The sequence below is a fragment of the Coloeus monedula genome (genome assembly GCF_965178545.1).
Source record: "Coloeus monedula genome assembly, chromosome: 5".
Classification (NCBI taxonomy): Eukaryota; Metazoa; Chordata; class Aves; order Passeriformes; family Corvidae; genus Coloeus; species Coloeus monedula.
The window spans coordinates 24,409,642-24,432,884 of NC_138785.1; the positions used below are offsets into that span (position 1 = coordinate 24,409,642).

Consider the following 23,243-nt stretch of genomic DNA (forward strand, 5'->3'; position numbering starts at 1 on the left):
GCACTGTTGTGTGTGTGGGATATTGCCACAATCAAATACCTAGTTTGTCTATTTTTATTTCTTTTTTTTATGAATGTTTTATTTTTAAGGTGGAAATTGTTGCCACACATAATCTCTCTTTGATTTCTGGTTTTGTTAGTTCTGTTAGTAAACTGAGCTTCCTCACAGTGGTGCTTTGTAAGATAAAGGACAGTTTCAAAGCTTGAAAGCTCATCTTGCTTGAGTGGTGGCTTTAAGTCTCTTGAGAGGCTTAGGATAAACCCAACATCATCTGAAAAGTTCTCTGTTCAATAACAATTGCTTTTGTTAGTTTGATATTAATCATATGACTGACACTGAAAAGTGTCTTGCCCATGTTCACAAGATCCTGTCTGCAATATTTGTTACCTTTCTGTAAATATTCATGATGTTCCAAACCATTATTTGGAGTTCTTACTAATCAATTCTAAGTGTAATAGCTGGCATGAGCCCTAGATAGAAACAGCAAGATGCATCTGTACGTGCAGAAATAAAAGGGAAATGATGAATGCAAGTGATGAAGCTAACAGCTCAGCTTCAGACTGAAGGGTTCAGTTGGCTTTTTTTGCAGACATAAAAGAGCAAGTGTTTTCTAAGCTTGATACATACATTTTGAGTATAAAAAAAGCCAAACAAAAACCAAAACAACAAAAACCAAGCAGAGAAAGTTCTTGTGCTCGGTGCAGGTGCCCAGAAATTGGCAGCAGGGGCCACAGGTGTGGCTCTCAGGGAAAAGGACAGGGGGTGTCCCGTGCTGTATGCAGCCAGTCCCAAGGGACCGTCGGCAGGGCAGCTACTCAGACACACTCTTGGCATCTCTGAAAGAAAATTCAAAAAAGGGCATAAAAGCCCAGGGAGAGAGAGAGAGAGATTAGAGAACAAAAAAGCAAGAAGCAGCAGAGGTAAGTCTAAGGCTGGAGGAGCAGAAGGTACTCCTTGGTGAAGCAGTTATCCAAAACATCCCCATTGGAGCAGGTTTATCTTGAAGGACTTGATCACTTGCCTGACCAGTCTGGTGACCTTCTATGATGACAGTTGTTGACAAGGAAAGATCAACAGATATTACCTATCCAGACTTCTGCAGGGCCTTCAGTTTGGTACCATGCAACATCCTTCTCTCCAAATTGGAGATGGATGGATGGATGGATGGATGGATGGATGGATGGATGGATGGATGGATGGAGCCAGAGGTTATGGTCAACAACTCTGTGTTATTGTGTCTAAGTGGAGGCCAGTGAACAAGAGGTGCCTCTCAGGGATCTGTCTTGGGAGTGGTGCTCTTCAACATCTCTATCAGTGACACAGACAGTGTGATCGTGTGCACCTTCAGCAAGTTTGCACGTGACATACAGCTGAGTGGTGCATTTGACACATCAGAAAGATGGGATGCCATCCAGGGGGACCTGGACAAATCTGATAAGTGGACCCAGAGGAACCTCATGAGGTTCAATGAGTCCAAGTGCAAGGTGTTGCACCTGGGTCAGGGCAATCCCAGATACAAGTACGGACTGGGAGAAGTCATTGAGAGCAGATGAGAAAGACTCTTATGGGTGAGAGCTGGACATGAACCAGCAGTGTGTGCTTGCAGTCTAGAAGGCCAACTGCATCCTGGGCTGCATCAAAAGAGGAGTGGCCAGCAGTTCGAGGGAGGCAATTCTCTAAATTTCTAAATTTCCCAAGATCAAGGCTGTTCTTGCCCACCATGGTACTTACTAAGCAATCTCCCAGTGTTTGTCTGAACCCATGAGCTTTCTCATTCACGTTTCTCTTATTTTCTGCCCCTGTCCTACTGTGGGGAGTGGAGAAGGAGTGAGTGAGAGAGCAGCTGGATGGGAGCATGGCTGTTAGCCAGAACACATTTCCAAAATACTTAACACAGCTAGAAGAGAGTTGAGTGTTGAATTTTGAAAACTTGTGAGATGCCCACTTTGAAGTGAGATCACAGTGGTGATCAGACATTCAAAGAAATGTTGAAATCGCTAGAATTGGCCAGATTAATTTATATTTAATAGGAGAGGAGGAATGTGTGATAGTGTATTGGGTTAACAACCCACAAACATTAAAAAAAGGGTCTGCAAAATGTTACCTGAATGCTAGGGTTATGTTGGTGCCTTCGTTTTGTGTACAGGTACAGTAAGACTTTTTAAAGGAGTAAAAGCTTCCAGTGACAGGAGTGCATAATTCTGAGGATGACCATATTCATCATTTGTATGTTAGCTTAAGAAAATTGTAAACAATCAGGAATGTTTGGAATTCTTTTTAAGCAAAAATTATATTACAGTTTAGTCCCTTAATATAAACAGTTTAGTTGCGATTCAGATACAGAAAGAGGTCAGATTCAATATCCACAGAGTGAGGCACTAAAATTAATAGAGCTCAAATATATATATATGTGGAATATTAATCTGTAAAATAGAGAGGAAGAAATAATGAATGGTGTCTGGATTTAAAAAAGAAACAACAAAAGAATGGACAGAAAGACACTGAGTTAGATTCGTCCCCAGACCTTCTTTTCTTCAAAATTTATTTTATGTTTCACTGTTTTCACAGATTTGATCTCTCTCAATTTATTTCTAGATTCTATACTCCTTGTATAATATAAGATGTCCCTAGAGACAGGTACTCCAGGTTTTACTATGGCTATATTTAAACTACAGTGATGTTTGCCTAACTCTGGGAATTCTTAATTTACTCAGTTATACAAGAACCACATCTGTGCATCTCAAGACTAATAATATTGTGTAAAGGGCAGTACATTTTCTAAAAATAACAAGGCCAACACTGGCCTGGGAAGATAGGGTTATGGGTTTTTTTCAGTAAAATGCATCAAAGATCAACATAACTGGAAGTCAGCACATGTATAGGAAACCAGTCAGACAAAGCAGTAGTGACAATGGGATTTTGTAAATCATAGCAAGTGCTCATAATTAGAAATTCAGCTTTTGCAACTATCCAGGTCTCAATATGAATTAAGCTATTTGCTTTGAGGAGGGGAAAATTCAGAACAATATAATGTCCTAGTGTTTTGTCAAATGGAAAAATGCAACAAGAAGGAAAGGAATCCAGGTCTAAACCGAAATTGATAGTTCAATTTATGTTATTTTTGTTTTTTAAATACTCTACTCCTCTACTGAAAGTGTACAAGATATATCTCTAAAGCTGTCAACTGTGGAGTGGCTAAAAATGAGTCTTGATAATGACTAATGTCTTGTATACTCTAAGACATTTTAAAGAAATATTAAGAAATACTTTCAAAGGATGATAACAGAAATTTGTGTTTAAGTGGTGCATTTAAAAATGTTCTACAAAGCGTGTGTTAATAATATTACTGGTAATATCCAGTTGATAATTTTGTAAGTCCTTAGTACTACTCAACTCTTCTTATGGTACTAATAACTACTATTTGTGGAAGTAGGGCATCTTGCTACTAGTCCTTCTCTTACTGAAACTGATGGGAGGCAGGGATAATTAGCATCCGAGTGAAATTATGAAAAATTATATGTCTCTGCAAATTTTACTTAAATTGTAATATAATTATGCTGTGACTCACTACAGAACTGATATCACAGGGCATTTTGCTGATATTTCAGTACACATATAGAAAGGCTTTTTTTTTGCTTGCTGTTTTCCTGCATCTTAAATTTAATATTTGCCTTTCCACTTTCCTCTTGTTTTTATCTAACCTACTATTCATTAGAGATAATAATTCCCATGTATGAAAAATAGCAGATGTATTTCCCAAATGCAACACGTATTACTTTTTTAGTGTTAATTCATTCACTTTTTAAAGTCTTCATAACTTATTTTACTTTATTGTTTTTCTGATATTTTATTCCAGCTTTGCCTTCAGGTTCTTTCCTGTACATGGGAGCAATCACAATTATAAGATCTCGGCCCCTTTTCTTACAGTTTTTGAAGATCTACTGAGATTTGTCCACATGCAAAGTTTAACAATAACTTTTCAAAATAGTGTCATTCAACTTCTTCCTCTTGGTAAAAGCTCATAATATCTTTCTTTAGGCTGCCTTCATGGAAAGCATGTAATATTTCCATTTTGGGAGTTTTGAAGTTATGTATAGGTTATCTTTTTTTTCAAAACTTCTCATTTCTTTATCTTGGTAGAATTAATTTGCACATTAAAACTGTCACTTTTTGGTGACAGCTGGTGTTTTCTTCTTGACATATTTGCCCTTCGTCCAGCAAGAAAAAACACAACCCAAAACACTGTAAAGGAGAATGCCACTAAAAGCTAACATTTTCTGAAGAATGTGATAGCTTCCATTCTGTAGAGTTCTGATCAGCAACTGTTGACAGAAAGGTTTCCAGATTGTCCAAAACACTAAGCACCTTTCCTAGAAAGGACTCCAGACATCTGACCTCTTCTTTTTCTTCCAGCTTCTCATCCTTTGTTCCTTTAATTATTCTTAAGAAAAATGTCAGGAGAACCTCATGAATTATTCCTTTCAACATTGTTTTCTCCCATGGGATAGTATGGACCCACATACAAGCTTCTCTTTATGAATTCTTGAATTGTTCTTAGTACAACACAGTTATGACTTTAATATGATGGTTAGAAATATTAATGCCCTGTCTGAGAAAAATTTGTGTCTGTGTGCTTGTGTGTTTTTGCTTCCAACAGAGTCCCAAGCGAACCATAAATGTCAGGGAAATATTCTTCAATCTTTTTTATCTGCTCCCCAAATCAGATAAAACAACTCTTAGAAATTAAAAAAAAAAAAAAAAAAAAAAGAGTTAGGATATTAACTAGGGGGCTTAAATTAATAGTCAAAAGAGAGTAGTGTCCTGGCTCTGGCCAGACATGGTAAATTTTTGCAGTAGCCAGGAAGGGAGCATGTCTGGGACTCTGAGGGCATTCTATACCACCTCATGTCATTTTTCAGAAATGGGGGAAGGGCTCCCTTTTCCACTGAGTTGTGTCACAAAGGGAGAAGTCAGGTGTTTTGGGGGGTTTCTGTGGGTGCAGGTGAGCAATCAAATATGAATCATTCACTTCTTTTCTTCTTGTATAATCTGTCATTAGTATTGTTGCTATTACTGTTTGTTGTCTTACTCCATTGCTATTTCCAGTAAATTGTTCTTACCTCAACCCATGATCTTTCCCTCTTGAGAATTTCTCCAGTTCTCCTCTCCAGGCTGCCGCAGGGGGAGGTGGCGTGATTGAGCTCCACATGGTTTGGCATGTTTCACTAAGAGCATTAAATTAGGGAATACCATACCTAAACCATGACAAAAAGGTATTGAACATTCATGTAAACCTATTTATTTTTTCTCAAATGCCCTAAAAGAGGGAATGCCTGCTTGCAGTCAATGCACTCACTTTCTGATTTGCTGCAGCAAGCTCTGCATGCTCTTGTTTCATTCCTGAGGAGGTTTTTCTCCTCCCTGAAGTTTTGCCAAGGGGCCATCTTATTGCTTGTGTGAGGGAAAGTGTAGAGGTCCTATGACATGAAGGGAGCACCAGAGCTTACTTCCTTTCAGACGTGATGCTCCTAACCTCTTCCTTTTTGGAAGTCAGTAACTCATAGTTCAACAATGAACAAATAAAACTGTTCAATTGTAGTACCATGGGCAAAAAGCTGGCAGTTGTTTTCAATACAAAATCTGGATCCTGATCAGTTTATTTTGAGTTTTTACCAGTAAATTTCAGTGCAGCAATTTCAGTGTGTGATCTTCTATGTGGTATTCTGTGTGTTACAACCAGGATATATATATGAAGTTATATGTGAGGTTCACTTTAAAAGCCCAGTTGCACGTTTTCCTTTTATGTTATGCTTATGACACCTCTTAAACACGTTACATCTCTCTCAGATATTTTCTACTGATTTTTCTGATGAGGTGGTTGGATTTGATTAACAGTGACTCATCAAAGTCAGCATGTTTCTATTTTTATCTATAATGAATTGCCCTTTATCTGTTACACAGTTATTTTTTTAAGTAGGATGTATTATTATCTTTTCTGTTTCATGAGTTGAATACCATTTTTGTTTTGTTTTGTTTTTTTTTCTACTCCACTTGTTATGATCCAGTTGAGAGATGCCTCTGCCTGAATTAAAGTCAAATGAGACCATCTGCTGAAGTCAGTACTACGGATTTTATTTAACAGTAAATGTGAGGTACAGAGATAGAAAGAAATAGGAAGGAGCGGGGGGGCAGAGAAGGAGAGCGAGATCAAGCAGAAAATAGTCACCACACTGTGGATCCAGAGGCATCCCATTGGTCCTTCTTCACCCTGGTCTTCTCGGTAGTCCTTCTGGAGATACCACTTTTATGCAGTCCAAGTTGTGGGTATCCATGGGTGGTCACAAATATTCCCATAACTTGGGGTAGCGTGTGTTTCCTTTCTCATAGTTTGCCACAGTGGGAATTTTTGTCTGGATACATTAACCAGGATGTGTTAACCACACTTCAACTCCTCTAGGCCTGGAATAAATGCCTTCCTGTTGCAAATTCATGTCTTCTGTCCTTATCTCAAGTTCACACTGTGCTGACTTATTTTATGGCAAGTCACTTCTGTGGCCTTGACAATGTTTGAGGCAGTTGTGGTCTTTAAGTCTCTTACATCGCCCTGTGGCTCAAACAGTGTCTTCCTGGGACCTTTTTCTCATTTCACAGGTTGTCCAGTGGGGTGATGTGTTTGTAGAAAAGTCAGAGGAGAAAAGACAGAAGCAGCAGAAAAATGACACAAGCAATTATGCAGTGTACAATAGTTATCCCAACCATTACAAATGTAACTGCAGTTGCAATCATCAACCCAATCATCATTACAGACATTGCCTCCGCCCCATGAGTCACAAGGTTTAGAATATGGACTTCAACCATGGCACCAACCTTAGGTTTGGAGTGATTGGAAGAGCTCTGATATTTGATCAGTGATTTGTTTCATTTTGTCTCAGGCTTCTTCAACTGATAATGTTGCATTGTGAATGGATTAAGATTTAAGATTCCGCAGTTCCCTTGTTCCTTTAATAATGGCATATCTAATGCCAACTGATTTTGTAAAGCCATTTTTGGTCTTGTTGGTCTTGTGAGTTCACCTCTCTGAACAGATACCTGGCTCAGTTACTTGAGGGCATACATACCTGCCATGTAATATTTTGCAAGGCCCATTGTTGTTGCGTCATAACTATAAGATGTAAAAAATATTTTAAAGTTCCAAAGCTGTATTTTTTCCCCACTGTATAATAATCACACCTATTACTGTTTAGTTCTCGTCTTTTTTTCAGGAGAATTTAGTTTCTGCCATGTCCTTCTTGATAATTAATAATGAAAGATGAAATTTGGGCAAATGGATGGGAGTACTGTTCTGCACCTTAGACTGGCGTGCTCAGTTAGGAACATCCCAAAGCTAATCCAGGTGGTGCAGGATAGCTGCACATACAGATGTCTGTCAAGTACATTTGGAGCTTGAATTTAGGAGTAACTCCTACTCCTTTTTTTTCAGGCACCAGAACTTTTATCACACATTTTTTTTCACTCTTGCCCATCTTCCCTGTATTTTAAAATTAGTGGAAAGCTGGTTTATATTTTGTGTCATAAGATAACTTCTAAAACTTCTTAAGCATCTTTTTTCACTCCCATAATATCTTTCTTCCTCAGCCTCTTCTTTTCAGTTCAAATTCACTGTTTTCTCTGCTCTTTTCTGTATATGTATATAGAGATGCAGGTTATGTCTGCATTCAGTATTGCTGTTACTAGCAAATTCAGTTTGTGCTATTAATTTCCGATTAGCTCATCAAAAAATTGCAGTTTGATTTTTATGTACGGTTATAAACTTACTCCTCTCACTTCTTTTGCTATATATATTCCATCAACTGGGTGAAAAACAGGATCATTTCTGAATAATTTTATTACTAGTTACATATTTATTTCTCCTTACTTGCCCAGGTCATTTTGCAGTAGTTTTGTTACTCTTGTAGACTTCATGCTTTTCACAGCTTTCAGAAGAATTATGAGGAAGGGTTTTATAATACACAAAAAGAAGACTAAGCTTTTCAGGTTATTATTTTAGAAAAGAAGTCTTGAAAGAGCAACCCAGACTATGCTAGAGCTAGCAGTAAAGGTCACTCCTTCTTAAGATCATGAGAAAGATGCTTTGTTAATAATGGCCTCCTATGGCTCACAGTCCTGACTTTCCAGTCATTGCCGTAGTACATTAAATAGGAGGGCCATATCACCAGCAGTAAAAGTGCTTTGATATCCAGGACTCTGTTTCACTGAACAGAGAGGCACAATTTCTTAAATACAAAAAAAAAAAAAAAGAGAAACCCTTTCTGGAGCAGCCCAGGAGGAAAAATTAGGATACATAGGGTATAATTATCTATTGGGAACTTGGCTCAACTGGCATTTATATATTCTCAAAACTAATAATAATTTAAAAAAAAATACCACAGAAGTGTACAAAGGTATTTGCTCAGTACTGACTCAGAAAGAAAATTGCTACCCATCTGAAAAATAATTGGTACCACTACTTGCAAAAGTGAACATGAAGCAAATTGTTTATCTAGACCAAGTCTGATCACTTTGTGAACTCTGACTGGATGACAACAGAAAAGGATATATCTGCTATATCTAAGATTTCTCTGAATCAAACTGGTCAGTGATCTGTCTACTCATATACCTGATACCGTGTATCCATTCGTATCTAAATTTAATTAATTCTAGTTTAGCTCAGACTGATTTCTCTTTCACTTGTTAATTTTATCACCTTCATGTATATTCTTCCTTCCTTTCTTTTTCATTTTTATACCATTCTTACATAGCATTCTTTATAATCTAGAGCTTCCTTTTCAAAAGTTTCAGAACTTTTTCTATTTGGGTATATACAAGAGCCTTTGTATCCATGGCAGAGTGTTTTCATTATTCTGTTCAAAAGGAGAGAAAAAATAAACTATAGGATTTCCTAATTTAGTATGATTTGGGAAATAGATCCATCAGTGATGTCCATCTGATTCTCCTTTCATGTATGCCTGGCTTAAAACTATAAACAGAAATAGGGAAGCTGAAACAGTGCTTATAAATAATACCTAATTGGGTTTGGTGTAAAAAATTGTCCTTGAGTAAGGAAAATTCAGGTGAGTTTACAGAGAATCACTGAATCTGCATTCTTTATTATACTTTCATGGGTAAAGTGAGATAGAAGTGATTGGATTTTTTGACAGTTACTTTAAAGTACCTACTAAATATGTTTTGGTTTTGCTGATGAACATTTTCCTTCTAGAACTTTCTAAGGAAAATATATTAATGTTTTCAAATCATAAGTATTTGCATATAGATACTTAATTGAAATCTTGAAGAGGAAAAAGAATTTTTTTTTTTACATAGAAAATAAATTTCTGAGTACCTTAATAAAAGGAAACTTTCTTATCACTCTCATCTGAAGTATCTTGCCTTGTTTGGTTTAAAAGCAAACTTTTGTGTCCATTTACTCTTAAGAATTTTAATAGCAACAGTTTTTAAGCATTTTATTTCAATTGTTCTGTTACTTAACTGGGAGGAAGCCATGCCTTCCTTTGTAGAATTTGTGCTCCTTCCAGGCAAGAGTCTGTCTTTACAGACCTGTTTGTGTTAATGAGAAATCAAGTGGAATTGCCATACTATGGCACAGTAAAATATCAATACCATATGACTTTTGTCTACAAGATATTTAAAATTTTGTGTAGCAATTTGGCAAGTGTTATGAATTCTGTGCAGTTCCTACAATTGTAACTTATAGTTAATGAAAGATGACTGAAATCCTGTTTTGCCTTCACATTTTTAACATTATATACATTAGTATTAACATCAGACAAGAAATTCATTTGTGAAAAAGTCTTTGAAGTTTAACCTGTGATTATTGAACAATTAATGTTTCAAAAGGAAGACAGAGAAGAAAAAGCTGCCTTTTCTCCCACCCCTCTGTATTAATAGAAACCTTATTTCTGACATGGATTCTATGATCAGTTGGCAACAGCTAATGACTGGAATAAAATATAATAGAAATCAAGGGTTAGCTAGAGAAAAAGAACAACTGTACATTTCAGTCTTCCAAAGTAAGGCTGCACTGTATATAAGAAAAAGATCATATTATGGTATTTCAGTAATAGAGTTTCATATGGTGACAGTAGCATAGAATCTTTCCAATGGACAGTGCTGTCCCATTGTTGAAAATAAAAGCAAAGAACAAGGGTGAAAAAAAGAAAATATAGTGTATATAGCTTCATGTTTTGTAAAGGATGTGCACTTCTAAAATAATTTTGGGCCAATTACAGAAAGCGGTACTTAGAAAAGCAAAAATTAATTACAGGAGACAAATATTAATGGTGTACTGAGAAGGAAAATTATTTCGGTACATCTTGTAGAAATTTGAGGTGTGTTATTAAAGAGTTAGCTATTATTGCAACAGAAGAGAACTTCTTACTGTGATTGGCGGGGCAGTGGTAAAATTGAAGTAGTGGATGTCTCACAGAAGAGAGAACCTGTTGCTCAATTTAAAGAGAGCATAGGAATATGGTCATGACTCAGTGTGATACTCTCATTTGCATATATATTTTTATATAAGCATTTAATTTAACTGGAGTTTATGGTCTTATTTTTAGTTGTGCAATTGACAGTACTGTGTTCAGGTTTTTTTTAGAACTATTGTAACACAGGAAACACATGTACCTCAATTAGGCACTTTGCTTTTAAATAACACAGTTTACCTGCAAGTAGCAGGATATAGTAAACTTTCTATGTATAACAAATATAAGCGTTTAATAAGAACAGAGCATCTAAGTATCAGCAAGATTTATTTGTTCATAGCATCCAGAAAATATTTATAATGACTATTCACAATCCCTTTTGAAATGGGGAATTTCCAACCTCATTTTGTGACTCAAACACAGCCTAGATGTAACAGAAAGATATGTAACAGAAGGAGATGTAACAGAAAGAAGAAACAGAAATATCTTATTGGTAATAATGTGTAGAAAGTAATGAGATTTTGTTATTCAGCATTATGCTATTGTCATTGTCTGTGAAGAGCCATCAAAATATGTGATGCCTGTGGGCTTACCATAACATCTTGGCTTCATATCAGTAAAAGGACAGAAGTCATACTTGGTACAGCTCTAGAAAATATGTTTGTCAGTGCCACCATATGCTGAAAATTTTTGGTTTTTTACTGAAAACTTTCTGAACACTGTAATTTTTCTTGCTTTATGCCAGGATGTTCTTCCAATGGCCTACAGTTAACCTGACCAGAAACCAGAACCAGACAATACAAAGGCGATACTAAAAAGTATCACAATTCGTTTCTGTAGAGAGGGAAAACAAAACAAACAAAAACCCTACCTCCAAAACAAAACCCAAAGAATTTTTCCTGCATAACTAGTTTCTGTGGTTACAGTAAAAGGTTGCTGCCAGTGACCTTGAAGTGTCTTTTCTTTCATTGATATGAAGGAATCAATCATGCCTAGTAAAGATTTCTTGTGATAAAGAATTAGACTGATGGACATGGATTGTTGTATTAGTGGTTCTAGCAAAGGCAGTGTGTGTGTGATGCTTAGATAATTAAGATTGTTATTAAATGTAAATTGTCTCAGCTTTCAGTATTTTATTAGCATAAATTCAGCATCTATTTGTAGTACTCCAGCTCATACTGAGTGCTTAGTTCGAGTTGACTGGAATTTGCTGTTTATTTAAAAGGCTCTAAGAAAAATATTTCAGCAGTATTGAGTGTGTCAATCTTGGCTAAACCCTTAGGTGAAGCTGCTGTGCTGGCATTCAAACTGCCAATATTTTGATTTTATAAGAAAAGAGCAAAAGATGGATAGAGAATGGATGTCACTCACTTTGTTGTATGTAATCACGTGTGTAGTTGAAAAAAATGTTTCATATGGGAATTACATTCAAAATCTTTCTAAGTATATATGTGCCCATTTGTTATATGACGTACTTGATAACAAACTGGCACAAGTGGCATAGTATTTATAATCCAAGTAATGTGTGACTGGCCCTGTTTTCTTTCTGCTGTTGTCTTCACACATTAATGCTGTATTTAAAATGAGAGATCAAGTTGAAGAAAACTATTAGAGTTATAATATGCTTTTTTCCCCCCTTGTGTGCTAAGAATGAGCTAAAGTGAATCATTCTGATTTTGTAATCATTTTAAGGTACTAGGTTTATTTTTTTCTTTTTTTTTTTTTTTTTCTCCCCCATATATCCTCTTCAGCTGCCACATATTAGGGGATTCCCAACCAATGTCTATCTTTTTTCGTTTAGGTAGTTTTATCTGCAAGATCTTTGAAAGTTGTTTGAAAAGGTATTTTTGAGTCTGTTTATTGGTTTATCACATGTACATTAAGGAGTTTGTGACAAACCAAAGTTTATCCCACAAGGCTTTTGTAGATTGCATAAACCTTGAAGGCACTCTACCTACTTGTCTGTCTCACTCCTGGATAGTTCATAAATACATGGGATGGACTAGATAATAATTGGATGAAAATTTGAGTAATACAAAAATTTAAGGGTTGTTTGTTTTCTTTGGTATTTTTTTGTAGATTCTCTTGAGTTTGTAAAGAAACGTCTGGAGAAATTTGTTTGTATGAAATAAAATGAGTTCTTTTAGTTTAAGATGAGTGCAGTTCAGGAACAAAATATATGATTTTTTTTCAACATAAGAAAAGGGGTTTGGACTCATGAGACTAAAACTGAAATCCAGTGTCTTATGCAATAGGAAGATCAAAAACTTTAATAAACTTTATAAATTTAGAACTTAATAGTTTGTAATCTAAATATTTGATAACATATTAAATCTTAGCACAGTGTAATTATATAGTGTGATATTTTTAGAATCAGAAAAATTTAGGAAGTATTCAGTGACTTTTTTGCACTCTTTCTACAAATAAAATGTCTTTAAAGAAGGAAGGTACAAATGGGGATGCTCTTGCTAAAAGCTTATTCCACAAATCTAACTCTAAACTTAACTCTAAATTTGAAGGGTAAATGACATCAGTACTTCTGCTTCTCTGGGCCTCTTAAGAGTTAGACACCTTCGGAATATGATCCAAGTAAACTGCATAGTGCAAAGCTAGTTTCTCTTTGCAGAGCTAGCTTGGAGTGTAATAATAAATACATCTACAATTAAAGCTGATAAAAAAAAAAGAAAAAAAGAACCGATTGGGGGAATGATAATAAACTGTGGTAATTGGGTAATTATTATTCATCTCATTGGTTATGAGGTGAACTTGAAAAATATATGAGAAATTAATGTCAAATAGATTTATCTGATTAAATCTGATTATATAACAATTTGTTTTGTTAAAAAGGAGTAAAAGTTAAATGGTATATGAGTCATTCTGAAGATCTCTATGTAACATGAAGCAATAAAAAAGACAGCTGTATCAGAACATGCTGAATTTTCCATTTAAAATATACTGCATCTACTCAGTTGGAGATTTTTAATGTCTAAATAAATTTGCAGTCCTTATTGCAGATTCATAGCAAGATAGCATAAAATTACAGAGGTTTTGGGGAAGTAAAAGGTTAGTGATGTTTTATGGCTAGCCTCAAGAGCTCTAGTACTTTGGAAAAGCTCTCACTTATGTCTAGTGTCTGCCATAAACAAGAAAAAAAATCCAAATTCTCTTTACACATCTACGTATCAAATGAAGTCATTATTCTCAGTGGTGATCTAGCACTGAGGCATTTTATGTCACTTTTCTCTGTCATCCCTCTTCAGGTTCTTAGGAGGCTTGAACATTATTAGATTTCAAAATAGCAAAACTAATTTTTAATCAACAGACATTTTTTGAAAAGCACAAATCAGTTCCGTGTTTTCTGTAGAATAATGGATATTACCATTTATTAGCTGTTACTGTTTCCTCATGAAGTGAAATTGCAGCCCTTACTGTATCCCAGAGAATAAAGGGAAAATCATACCTATCTAATTAATTATCTAAACAGGTACGGTGTTAGTATGTTCATTTACAGTCAGAGAAAGAATCTTTTTTTCAGATTTGCTGCATACAGCCAAATCCTGCTCAATTCAGCTAACAGCCTGGGCTCATGCATTACAAAGTCTTATTTTAGGAAGCAAGAGTAGTGGCTGACCTCTGCATTGACCATTTGTAATACAGGCTTAGGAAGATATGCATGAAGACTTTCTCAGCGTTGGAGATTTAGTTAGATGTTCTGAATTACTCACCAAATGATCACCGCTTTACCCAGTCATCAGCAGAGTAAGGCTAGTAAAGCTATTGGCAGTAATGAAACACAGCCTGTAAAGTTCAGTCATTATTTGCTTTTTTCTTTCTGTTCTCTCCAGTGTCAAGAAAAGAGGAACCAATGGAATACTTAGAATGTCTAATTGTAGCTAGGAAGTTTGTTTTCATGGTCAGCAGAGAGAGGTGGGTGGCAGCTAAAACAGTGAGCAATGACAGATCCCCTGAACGGTCCCATGAAAGGATTTTGCTACCTCGAGCTTTCTCAAACGACTGTAAAAGAAGCTTAGGAGGATTAATTTCCTTTGACTAAAACTAGCCTGCATTACTAGTCACGAATTGGTGTCTGGTATTACATTCTTCAGAGCGGAGTTTCTTTTAAGATCCTGTCGCTTTCTACTGCATATACTATACTAGTGCTTATGTTAGACTGCATGCTTTTCTTCTTTAAGCTTTGGCATGATTTGCAATTTTCTGTCAGGATGATTCTTCAGCCAGTGGACTTAAGCTAGATCATGATTTATTCTTATTGCAGCTTTAAAATATGAGACTGAGAGAAGGCATGCAAAATTTGTCCTTATGAAATGTAGGTTTTGTTTTCCTTCTTAATCTAGAAGGAAAACTTCAAAAACCATCTTGGATTTCTGCCAAGTGCAATTATTTTCAGATTTCTTTGTGGAATATAATTTCTTTCTGACAGTTCATAGCAAACTGCAGAGTTGCATTGCTTTGCCAATGTGAACAGAGAAACTGATTACTTGGCAAATAGGAGTTGTAACATTGACATTAGCATGAAAAGCCTGAGCTGAGTTTATCTGGCAAACCAACCGTACATAAATGATTATTTAAAAAAATGTTTTCAGTTAACCCTCAAAAGGTTATCTACTCTCTGTGTCCTTGTAATAAAGGAAGTTAGAGATACTGAAAGGTATGTAAAATATGAGCAAGAATGGGACATTAGTATTACTGGTACTTCCATGAGTTGACTGAAATAAAATGCAGAAAGCTTGGAGGGATGTACAGGAAATAAGGGGGGGTATGTATCTTGGCTGTGTTTTACAAGCAAACAGCTGCTGTTCTGGATATATCTGTTTGGTTGCAATTGTTGATCCAGCTTTCCTTTAGGAAACCAATAAAATTTTTAATTCTTAGCTTCAAATTTTCTACCTGATCAGCTCAGAGACAGATGATGTGGTGGTTTTTGACTTTTCCCATTAGAAAATCAAGATTTTCCTTTAGAAAGAAGGGAAATTCCCCCACCCAGAGTTTGTTATCATTATAATTGAACTATGATAACTCTGCTAACCATCAGTAAAAAAGAGACCAAACAATATATTTTTTTCCTTTGTTGTAGATTGGTTAAAGACTGCAAATAGAAATAAAGGTAATATGAAAAGCTATGAATTAAAAATATTTGGTGTTTGCTAATTCCATTTATTAAGGACACAATAAACTTTTTTTTTCTATTTGAGGATAATGTAAGTAAGAATTCACATCTTCAGTTCACATAGCCTATGTTCTTTTCTTTATTGGATTTTTTCAATTATTATTATTTATGCCAAGCACAAAAACCCAAAAAGTTATTTAAGAGAGCGGTATATTGGCAACAAATGCTGGGAAAAAATACCAAAACCAAAATGCCACAAACCAAACCAAAACCACTTCTAGCTTCTGTGATGATGAAAAAATTCAAGCAGTCTATTTCATTGTATGTTCTCCTGTGGGGAGGAAGCTGGAACAGTCTTTCTATAGCTTTTAATGAAGAAGTACTGGCAAATGGTCGTAAATTCTCTTATATGGAAAGTGTTAGCATATGAAAGCAAGTTACAAACTCCAAGGAAATAATTGCTGATTCAGAACCAAAAATCACCTTTAGTTTCTGTTTTATAAGCAGTAAGGAACCAAAGCAAAGATTCACTATCAAATTAAAGTTTTCTTTTCATGTTATTTTACTCATTACTCATAACATATATCATGATTTGTAAAATGTCAAGTTCTTCAGGAGAACAGAATTGCAGTGGAATCATTGTTAAGATAATTGTTCAATTCTATCTTTTTAAGTATGACAAAAATAATTAGGGTTTCTCAATGTAATTTTTAAAGTACCTTGCCATTTCTATTTGAACAGTAGGAGAACAAAAATTGAGCTTGTAGCAATTTTTTTACTGTGATCAAATATATTTTCCAAAAGGTAAAAAACCACTTTTCTGTGTTTTTTGCTGTTGATGTTTGAAGGCTCTGTGTCAAAGATATTTGTGTGTCAGTATAGATACAGGTTTTTTTTAATTACTTAGTTTTTGAGTTAGTCAATAAGGCACTAAATGCTTGTCAACATGCAATGTCAAATAGCTCTCTTTGCACTTCACCATCCATTTTCAAATGCTGCTTACCACATTAAGTTCACTTTGTATTGAGTAGTTTGCTTTAATTAACAAAACAAACATTGAACTCGGTATAACAATAAGCTAGGGACATTTATTTTGTAGTTGCAAAAAAACCAAACCAACCAACCAGACAAAACTCACCACTACCAACAAAAAACGCTATCCATAAAATTCTAACTCTCTTGAGTGTCATTATGTGTGAATTCTATTGAGATACTAATGTAAAATAACCTGAGGGATGTTTCATCCATTGTTTCTATGAAAAAGAAGGGAGAAACCATAACACAGACACCCGTTTACTTAAAAAATAGCTATGGTACCTAAAGATATCATGTCCTGCAATGAGCTAGTTAAAAGGCTGTAACAGGTAAGTGTGCTTCAAAGCAATATCTAATAATTTAGCATAAGGAATGGTAAAGTAAACCAGTCTCCAGACTGCATTGTAGCAGCTGAATTTTTATACACTCCATCCTATGCCCTATTTTGTTCACAAATACATATGGCAGAGATTAGGCAAAAAGTTTTAGACAGCAATAACAATATCCATTTTCCAGATAAAATGTAAGTACCTGTAGTGTGGCTCTTTTGAATCGCTGTTCTTTCATCTTCCACTAAAAATGTTGTTAAAGAGGAACACCTTGAAAACATGTGTTCAGCTAGTAAGAGGGGAAAAGTAAATTGATCTTCTGCGTCATATATTTTAGAAAGAGATAAAGATCAGAACATCCAATAGGGAAGTTTTTTGAAGTTAGTCGTGTGGGTTATTCTGAAGGGAAATCCAATGGTATTGGTTCGCATAAAAAGTCTTAAAGAGGGTCCCTTTTTTGATCTTTGCAGTGGTAACATGCAATGGTATATTGAAGATTTGGTAGAAATATTTTCTGTGTAACCAAAGTGCTAATATAGAAACCTGTAGTTATCTTAAGAAAGACAAGTTATTGACAGGATTACCAGGTAGGTTAAATAGGTGGGTTGTCTTCTTCTTCCAATGAACAACTGGCAGAATCATTGTAAGCACAGAGTTGTGCAAATGTGAAATTTAGTTGCCCAAACATCTTTGGATGAAAAAAAGAAAGAAATACATAGAAACATATGTTTTTTGAATAATATTTTGAGTATGTTTAAAGAAAGAAAACTGAGAAATTAAAGGGAATTTCATAGATGCTTCAGTTTTCGTGTTTAAATTTCAGTCTACAAAAAGACTCAAGATGTTATAGTGAAAGTAATCTTGAATGAAATAGGAGATTATGTTCTTTGGGTAAGAACAAAAACTGGAAATTGAGAACTGAAAAAAAATAAACCTCAATAAATTAGAAAAGCCATAGGTAAGATCATGGAGGAGTGCAAGTACAGTCACAATGAACCAGAAGTTAATGTAGCCCAGTATTTTGTCATTGATAACATCCAGAGGATAGAATGTAAGAATAAGGCAGCACATAGTAATATTTTCCATCAAATTTCTTTTACTGTGCAATTTATGGACTTCCTGAACGAGGTATTGTAGCTGAAGCTTTTGTTTTTGGAAGCTTTTGATAAAGTCTTTAATAGGAATTGAGGAATTTATAGAAGAGGTTACAAAGTTTGTGAAGAAACTTGATAAGGAAGAACTGGTTGGAGATACAAAGGTGAGGACAACATTGGCTGCTGTGACTATGAGATGGCAGAGTTGAGGAGCCTAAGATAAGACAGCAGGGCAAAAAGCAATACAACCATGGACTTCAGGAGAGAAGACTTCAGCCTATTCAAGGATGTGCTTGGAAGAATCCCATAGAAGATCTTGCTGAAAGAAAACGGGGTCTAAGAGAAATGGTTGATTTTCAAGGATGACCTCCTCAATGCTCAAGAACAGGCTTTTGCAATGAACAGTAAATCAAAAGCAGCCAGAAGTCTGTATTAATGAACAATGAGCTCTTGAGAGAATTCAAATAAAAGGAAGAAGGTGTAAGGAACAACAGGTGACCCAGGAAGAACATGGAGACTGTATTTGAATGTGCAGATAAGGAAAGACAAAGTCATCCCAGAATTGGATCTGGTGAGAGTCACGAAGATCTACAGAGTTTCAGGACTGTATCAGCAGCAACAGAAAGAGGGGAAAATATGGGCCTTTTGCTGAGCTGGCATGGAACCCAGTGCCAAAAGACATAGAAGACGATGATGTACTAAAAGCCTGCTTTGCCTCAGCCTTGACCACAAACATTTGCTTTCAGGAATCCCAGATCACTGAAATTAGTTTACAGCAGTAGTGCTTCTGCAATGTATCCCTGAATCTAATGAGAAGAATTGAAGAAAAATGAGGTGGTTTTTTTTTTGGTCTGTCTGTTCATTACAGAAGATGACAACACTTCCACAGGATGTCATTTAACTTGTTCATTTTTGCAGAGATTTATTTTTTCCCTCTGGTCGGATCCAATCCTCAACAGCTTTTCTTCTGCAAATAACTGTCATAACTAAATAAACATGTTGCTTCTGCAGAGTTTAACTAGTTGTTAATATAAAAGTTGTGTTTTCTTTTACAGTCACAATATAGGTAGCAAGTATAAACAACTCCACCATTCACAAGTATAATATTTGAATTTCAGATTACTGTCAGATATTCTGATTTAATATTTGTGATGTCTGATACTTGTATCACAGCTTTGTTGCCAAGATGATGAGCATAATTACTGTAGAGATGTGGGCTGAATTATGATAACCTTGTTTTTAATCTTTCCTGGTAGGATTTTGGAGATGATGGGTCCTTGTACATCACTAAGGTTACCACAACTCATATGGGAAATTACACCTGCTTTGCTGATGGGTATGATAAGCTCTATCAAACTCATATTCTCCAGGTGACTGGTAAGGAAAAATGTTCCAATTATCAAGTCATAAGAAACTTGGATTTTGTTAAGCAGATCTGTTGTTGCTGTTTTACTTTTTTTTGTATTGTGTTACAGCTTAATAGAAAAAGATATATAATTTTTTCTTCATTGATCTCCTTCAAGTAACCTTAAAAATAATGGAACACAATAATTTTAATTTACTGCTTCCATATCAATAATAACTATTAAAAGGTTTAAAGATAGTCCAGAGGACTTGCTTTGCACCTGTGATGTTATGCAGAACAATAAGTGGTTTATATATGCATGTATACACAGATAAAGTAGTTTTGGATACTAATTTAGTAACCTGGAGAACACATTGGGAAAAATAAGTGTGTAAGTTTCTAATGTTGAGACTGTTTTGTTGAATATAAGATTAATAGAATGCACTTCCCAGAAGGTTCTGTAATTGATGCAGGCTTCTAAATTCACATTTATGATATTGAAATCTAACCATGATTTTAGTAGATTAACTTGAGGCACCTGGATTTGAAGTCTTGATTTTTATATTTTCCTGCATCTGTTCAAGTTCCAGGTAGCACTTCATTGAATTCTGTACTTGGACAAAACTTAACTGTCGTGCCCTGAAGACAGGCCTTTACCTTCTCTAGAGCTGGTGTACCCTGTCCTAGCTGTTTTTCCTATATGCAATTTATTTCCTAAATTATTTTAAGCAGTTCTTTTCCAGTGATGAAGGGTGTGCTTTATCACCACTGAGATTTAATGTCTTTTTTTTTTCTTTGAGTACTTTCATGGTATTTCAATTCATATTTATCTTTGACTCTTAAGACTCCCTTTCTGCAGTAAACTACCAGTGTTTGTCATTCCATGTTGTTAATTAATCCTATCCAGAATCATGTTTGACTCCAATCTTCTCCAAATTTGCTTTGCATGAAGAGACCCTATTTCTCTCCTGAGGCATACTCTAGCCCTACTTTCCTGGCCACTGCTATTACAATCATTCTTTGTTTTGTTAGTTATTAATCACTTGCATAAACCCTTATTAGGCTGACTTTTTTTTGACATCTCATTCAAGAATGCTGAATTTTTTTCTGTTATTCTTATCTTACATTTATATACATATGAAATACAGCTTCCAAGATTATTTTGGCTTTTAATATGATTCATTCTTCTTTTAATAGACTTTTTCCCCTTTTCTCTTGTTAATATCTTCACATTTTAAATTACTTTGACATTTAGTGCTTGTTTGCAGTTTTATAAACGTGTTGTCTCTGCTGTTACATTTCTCCAGGAAGCTGGCTTATAAGATTTATCTATCAATATATCTCAGCTTTTTTTCCCCAACTTCTTTCCCTCCTGACCCACAACACATTGTAGATAGAGTGTTGTCCCTGAGCTAATACATGGCGTCAACATCTTTTCCTCCAAATTTTTCTTCTGGGGTTATTTTCTGTCATTTGAAAAGCCAGGTAGCAAGTACTGGCTAAACCAGTGAGAAGACTGAAGTGAAGTTTGTTCATATTTTAATTCCTGCATACATAGCAGAGTTATTGGCAAGCTGAACACATTAGTAGGTTCTTGGACAACATTCTCCGCTGTTTTATAGGGTCTGGTTTACCCTAAATTATCAACAAAATTATATTCTTATCAACACATTCCTTACCGATCCCAATGTGTAAATAATCCCCCAGAGGTGCATAGCAAGAGTTAAAATACTAGGATTCTTCACGTTTGGCTCAGTTCAGCACATAATGAGGCAAAACTCCACTTAAGTTTTAGAAGGTTTTCTGCAAGACTAGAAAATCAAGAAATATAATTTGAGAGACGTGAAGGAGGACAAATGTAGATTTTTCTGGTGATAAAGTGTCTGCCAAGAAATTGGGTTTTTTCATCTGGAAACCCCTGTAAACCTCAGATTGCTGCTATTCCAAAAGCTGGCACTGGAATGATACCTTCCTAAATGATTTTGGATGTTGCTGTTTTGGGGAGCAAGAAACAGGAAAAGGAGGCCTTTTGAGCAGTAGGATTATTTTCTGTGTATGTTGTGGATAAATGGAGTTCAATCCATTGAGATTAAAGGTCAGATGAACTGCTCTTCCACAGTTTAGACCTGTACTTCTAAGGAATAATCTTCTTAAGCACAGGCATGATGGTCAGTATTTGGAGCTATGATAACGACTAATTAGTATAATGATACTTGTATTAACTAGAGAGTCAGTCAAAAGGTTAATGGGATAATGAGACTACGTTGATCACAAAGATCTAATATGAAGGTTCAATGAAAACAATGTAATTAAATTTTAAGTTCTCTCTTGGTTTCCATTTATGTACAGCTATATATTTTTAGAAAAAAAATCATATATTTTAGGCTAGTATGCAATTTTTATATATATAAATCTGACTTACGATTAAAATCTAAGGTTTTTTTTAGTTTTGAATTATCTAGCACAGTAGTAAAAAATAATGAGCTTCCATTGGAGTCTTAAAAATACACTTAATGAGCACTGTAAAAAACTTGTTTTATAGTGAAAAAATCAGTCTACTCTTGGACAAATAAAATGGTAAAGTAAATATTGTAAGCAATACTATAAGTTGATATTTAATACTTCATATAAACTACAAAAGAAATGTGATCAGGAAGGAGTAACTCTTTCACAAAAATCTTAATTATTAGTATTTACATAATACTTAAAACTTTCAGTGCATATAAATTTGAGATTATATGACTCAGACTTTATGACTAAATGAATCTGAGTCTCTCAGTTTGACCTTTATTTTTCTTCTAATATATCAGTGATGCTTAAATAAGATCAGTAGTTTTTATACCTTAAGGTAAATATAGGAGAATCCAGTCCCTTGGTCAGATATAAGTTGGGAATGTATAGTGTCTGAAGAATTGTTTGCCAGCTTTGTTTTTCCAAAGCATCTCAGTTTAACAGAAGAGTTGTTCTATACATCATTAGAAGAACCTAGTTCGCTATAGATACCACCTGTTTCTTTTTTAAACGCATACATTCTCCCTGGATTCAAGACAGCTTGAATAGACTATTTTCTCCCTCCCCTTCCCCCATCAGATCCGACTGAAGTAATACTCAGAAGGTTTTATAGCAAATGTTAGAGGTATTGAATAGTTACGTATCCACCATATTTGGAACCAACAGTCTCACATTGCTTGTTGGATTGAAAGATAAGGGATACAGAATTCACTCAATTATGTGTTATACATTACTCTGCTAAATACAAACATGCAGTGTCTCCCCTCCTTTTTTAACCTATGTAATGATGTCTCCCTCGTTAAGTAAGCTTCTTTAGGTTAAGATGCTAGAGCATATCTCTTGGAAAGTCAGTGAGAGCAATTAATTGTGTACTTAAAATTTCATTTCTGGTGATATTTATGGTCAGTTACACAAAAAAAAACCCCCAAGCCACAACAACAAAAAATACCCAAAACAAAATAAACAAATAAAAAAGGTGATTCAAATGAACCCCAAAGACTTCACGTTGAACTTGTCGCATCAAGTTAACTTTATAGACTGAGCCCGTAGCTGCACTTGTATTTCAGCTGTCTGCATGCCTCAGTTGCACAGTTCTTTCTTAGTAGAATATTACAAATAGGCTTCAGGGTAACATGAAATAAAAATTATCATGCAAAAGGAGGGTTGAAAACATTACTAGTTGTATAGATAACCTACCAGACAGAGAGTTGCTGAGAAAAGAGGAAAATGGCAGCAAATAGAGGAAAGGTCGGGCAAGAAATAAGCCCTACTGTCATGCAAGAACCTCTGTGCCTGGGAAAACAGTGCTAAAGCAATCTACTA

The 23,243-nt window shown here is 35.2% G+C and overlaps 1 protein-coding gene across 2 annotated transcripts in view; it reads left to right on the top strand.

The window, feature by feature from the left end:
• Positions 1 to 23,243, top strand: part of FSTL5 (follistatin like 5) — a gene marked incomplete at both ends in the record, with an annotated part of 250,145 nt that overhangs the window by 162,154 nt on the left and 64,748 nt on the right. For both annotated transcript variants that reach the window (XM_082281448.1, XM_082281449.1), the window contains one exon: positions 19,321 to 19,441. In XM_082281448.1, coding sequence (XP_082137574.1) covers positions 19,321 to 19,441 — 121 coding nt within the window. The remainder of the gene's footprint in view (positions 1 to 19,320; positions 19,442 to 23,243) is intronic.